This window comes from Mixophyes fleayi, chromosome 9 (genome assembly GCF_038048845.1).
Source record: "Mixophyes fleayi isolate aMixFle1 chromosome 9, aMixFle1.hap1, whole genome shotgun sequence".
Taxonomy (NCBI): domain Eukaryota; kingdom Metazoa; phylum Chordata; class Amphibia; order Anura; family Limnodynastidae; genus Mixophyes; species Mixophyes fleayi.
The window spans coordinates 19,180,039-19,183,535 of NC_134410.1; the positions used below are offsets into that span (position 1 = coordinate 19,180,039).

Here is a 3,497-nt window from a genome sequence, read left to right on the forward strand (position 1 = left end):
ATCAGCTGATTGTACGAGCACCCCTGCTACCTTGCTGTGTACTGCAATAAACAACGACTTATTCAGATTTAATATTATTATCATAGATTTGTAAGGTGCCACAGTGCTTCCCAGTGCCATACAGGAAGGAAAACAGGACATACATAAACCACGGACATACAAGGTAGACAAAATAAATGCAGACATGAAAACAAAGGCTATGGAGGACCCTGCTCGTTAGAGAGTTTATTTTCTAATTAGATTTAAAGTCAGATTGTGCAGTAATTGTGCAGCAAGTAACCACAATATCAGCCACCTTTGCAAGGTCATAGGGAAGCCCATAACTGAATTTATGAAGGTATCTGAACCTGGTCTTTAAAGGTACAGTCTACTACACCGCTAGTAGTTATATGTGCCTCATTATATATTTCTGCTGGGCAGGAGAGATGTCATTAACCAGGAGGAAACCCATATCCTGAATCACCTGAAATGACACACAGATTATATCTTCCGTTTAGTTGACATATACTGCAGATAGCACATGTTAAGCATTGCAACAAGACATTTGGTGCTACAGGGCTCTCATAGTCCAGTGACGGAGCCCTGTAGCACTGTCATTACAGAAATGCCCAGCAGCTTTACTTACATATGCCCCCCACTGCCCACATGCTTTACACACCCATGCCCCCTCTGCCCACATACTTTACTTACACATGCCCCCCTGTGCCCAGCAACATTACTCACACATGCCCCCCTCTGCCCACATGCTTTACAAACGCATACGTTTTCTGCCAGAAAGCTTTACACCATACTTGCCAACTCTCCTGGAATGCCCGGGAGACTCCTGGATTTCGCGTGAGTCTCACGGATTCCCGGGAGAGTGTGGCAATCTCCCGGATCTGCCCACTTCCTAGAGAAGTGGGCAGAATTAGCTCCAAAACGCCGCAAATTTTGGAGCCCGGCCCCCCATCATGCCAACCACCCCTGGCAGGCTCCCGGAAGCCAACTTTAGAAAGTTGGCAAGTATGCTTTACACAGACATGCCCCCTCCCCTTCACCCCTTCTTCTTACCTTTTTCTCCATCAGTAACTCAGTACAGGAACAGGAAGATTTCAAACATCAGCCTCCAGCACTGTGTACCATGTGACTGCTGCAGTCACACGACCTGGTGATATCACAAGGACTCTGACGGGGTCTAGCCACCACTTTATGTAGATGGATAAGGGCAGCCTGTGCAGTCCCTGCATAGACTGTCACATTGCATAGTACTTACTGCAGCCGCATCATTCATTCATAGAATATTATACTATAAGATGTAGTACAATATTCTATGAATAAATGACACTGCCGCAATTTATTAGTATGCGACTTGACAGTCTATGCAGGGACCGCATAGACTGCCTAAGCCCAACCCCTCCACTCTTTTTCAGAAAACGCTAGAAAAAAAAACAGCAGAAAAAAAAATTAAAGGAGACAACACAAACATCAGTACCCGCAGTGGGTGAAGTGAAAATTTAGAAGTGTCAGTATGGAAAAAGTAAGTGAATGGAATTTGATAGTTTTACAATGAAGGCAGTAGGAGAAGTAGTGGTATGGCAAACCACCGCAAACTGCCAGGGGATGGCTGGCAAATTTTAGCCAGGGGGCCAAGACTCGACTTCGCAGCCTAAAATGAACATTTTAAAAGGAAAAAACGCATGTGGCTCTGTGACCCAGCCCAAAGTAGCCCACTATGGGAACGGCCCAGGGGACAAATGCCCCCCTACTACCCCCTGCCCAGCCAGCCTACTTTAACCACTGCATATAAGTCTGCCATGAATCATATTACCATTTTTAAAGCATACACCAGATTGCAAAAAATAGAAATAATTATTATAAGTGTAAGATAACATTGTTTTTACGTGATCTTTATTTATTAAATATGGTGCTAATATAAGCAAATTTTAAATTATAAAAACAACAAAAAGGATGCATATAAAACTTAAAAAATAACAACATCCTCTTGTTATGGTTCCACAATAGCTCAAATTCAAAAAATATTTCACTTGTATGCAATATTTTATGCAAATCCACTATATATTTCCAGATATAAACTATTACCATTTCTAATTTCCTTGCAGACAAAAGATGATCTTGACGTCACTGAAGCAAAGGCAATTAATCTTATTTATTATTCTTCTTACTTTGTTCCTCATATCCTGTATGTGGAAACTTGTAGATATCACATCAGGAAACACAAAATGTCTAGACAAGTTGATTATGCTGGAAAGAGGGGTCGAAAACATGAAAACAAAGAAGGAGACAATATACCCAGCAAAAGAAGAAAATGAGATACTTGTCCTGCTTTGGCAGTGGCCTAGCATATACCGTTTTCCATTAGATAATTGCCACAAAGACTATGGCATCACTGGATGCAAATTGTCATATGATATGAGTCTGTATAGTGCTGCTGATGTTGTCGTCATACATTTCCCAACCATAATGCACAACATAAACTTATTGCCCAAACAGCCAAGACCTCATTTCCAACGTTGGGTGTGGTTCAATAGGGAGCCCCCATTGATTATTAAAAACTTGGATAGGCTGGACAATTTGATCAACATGACTATGACGTTCCGACTGGATTCAGATATTTTCTGCCCATATGGTCGCCTTGAAATACTAAAAGAGCCTCAAAACTTCACCATTCCTACAAAATCCAAGCTGGTGTCCTGGATAGTTAGTAAATGGTACCCTGGTGTCCGTCGCATTGCTTATTATGAGGAGCTAAAGAAACACATTCCTATTGATGTTTATGGGGCAAAACACATGAAATTAAGCCGCGATGAAACCCTTTCAACAATATCTCAGTATAAATTCTACTTGGCCTTTGAGAATTCGAATTACAAGGATTACATCACTGAGAAATTATGGTCAAATTCATTTGAATCAGGGGCGGTGCCAGTTGTGTTGGGGACAACTCGCAAGAACTATGAAGTTTTTGTCCCTAGAGATGCCTTTATTCATGTTGATGATTTCCCAAGCCCAAAGGAGTTGGCTGCTTACCTTCTTGAGTTAGACAAAGATGATGTGAAATACAGAAAGTATTTCAACTGGAGATCTAAATACCGTGTAAAATATGGGAATGTACCTTCATATATGTACTGCAAAGTTTGCAGGAAGATAAGAGAAAGTCCAAGGTACCGGGTCATTCATAGTTTGAGAAAGTGGTATCTGGAAGATGTTTAGTTCTGAAGCTGGAAAGTATAGATAACTAAATGTTCGACCTTTTTGGCTGATAATGGCAGTTGTCTCTAACCTCAAAAAAGTTTTTTTTTATTGCCTAGTACAGTGGCTTGTATATGCTTGATATAGTTTTATGCTATTTTTTTTACCAGATTCAAGTAAACTTACGATTTTGTGACTGTCTCTCTTTGCCTGTTCTGTGTCATTTTTACACTTCTCTGGTTCTTCACACTGGCCCCCACTCTGTTTTTCTGAGCATGAGCAGGAGCTAGCAGATGCACAGTGAAGCCAGA

The 3,497-nt window shown here is 41.1% G+C and overlaps 1 protein-coding gene across 1 annotated transcript; it reads left to right on the forward strand.

Annotated features, from left to right (window-relative positions):
- Nucleotides 1-2,262: 2,262 nt before the first annotated feature.
- Nucleotides 2,263-3,207, forward strand: LOC142101523 (4-galactosyl-N-acetylglucosaminide 3-alpha-L-fucosyltransferase FUT5-like). The gene has a single exon (XM_075185979.1). It carries the CDS (start codon nt 2,263-2,265, stop codon nt 3,205-3,207), a length of 945 nt encoding a protein of 314 aa, XP_075042080.1.
- Nucleotides 3,208-3,497: the final 290 nt, after the last annotated feature.

Excerpts from the sequence above, each read along its gene's own strand:
- LOC142101523 (XM_075185979.1), top strand. The coding sequence starts at position 2,263 with ATGAAAACAAAGAAGGAGACAATATACCCAGCAAAAGAAGAAAATGAG.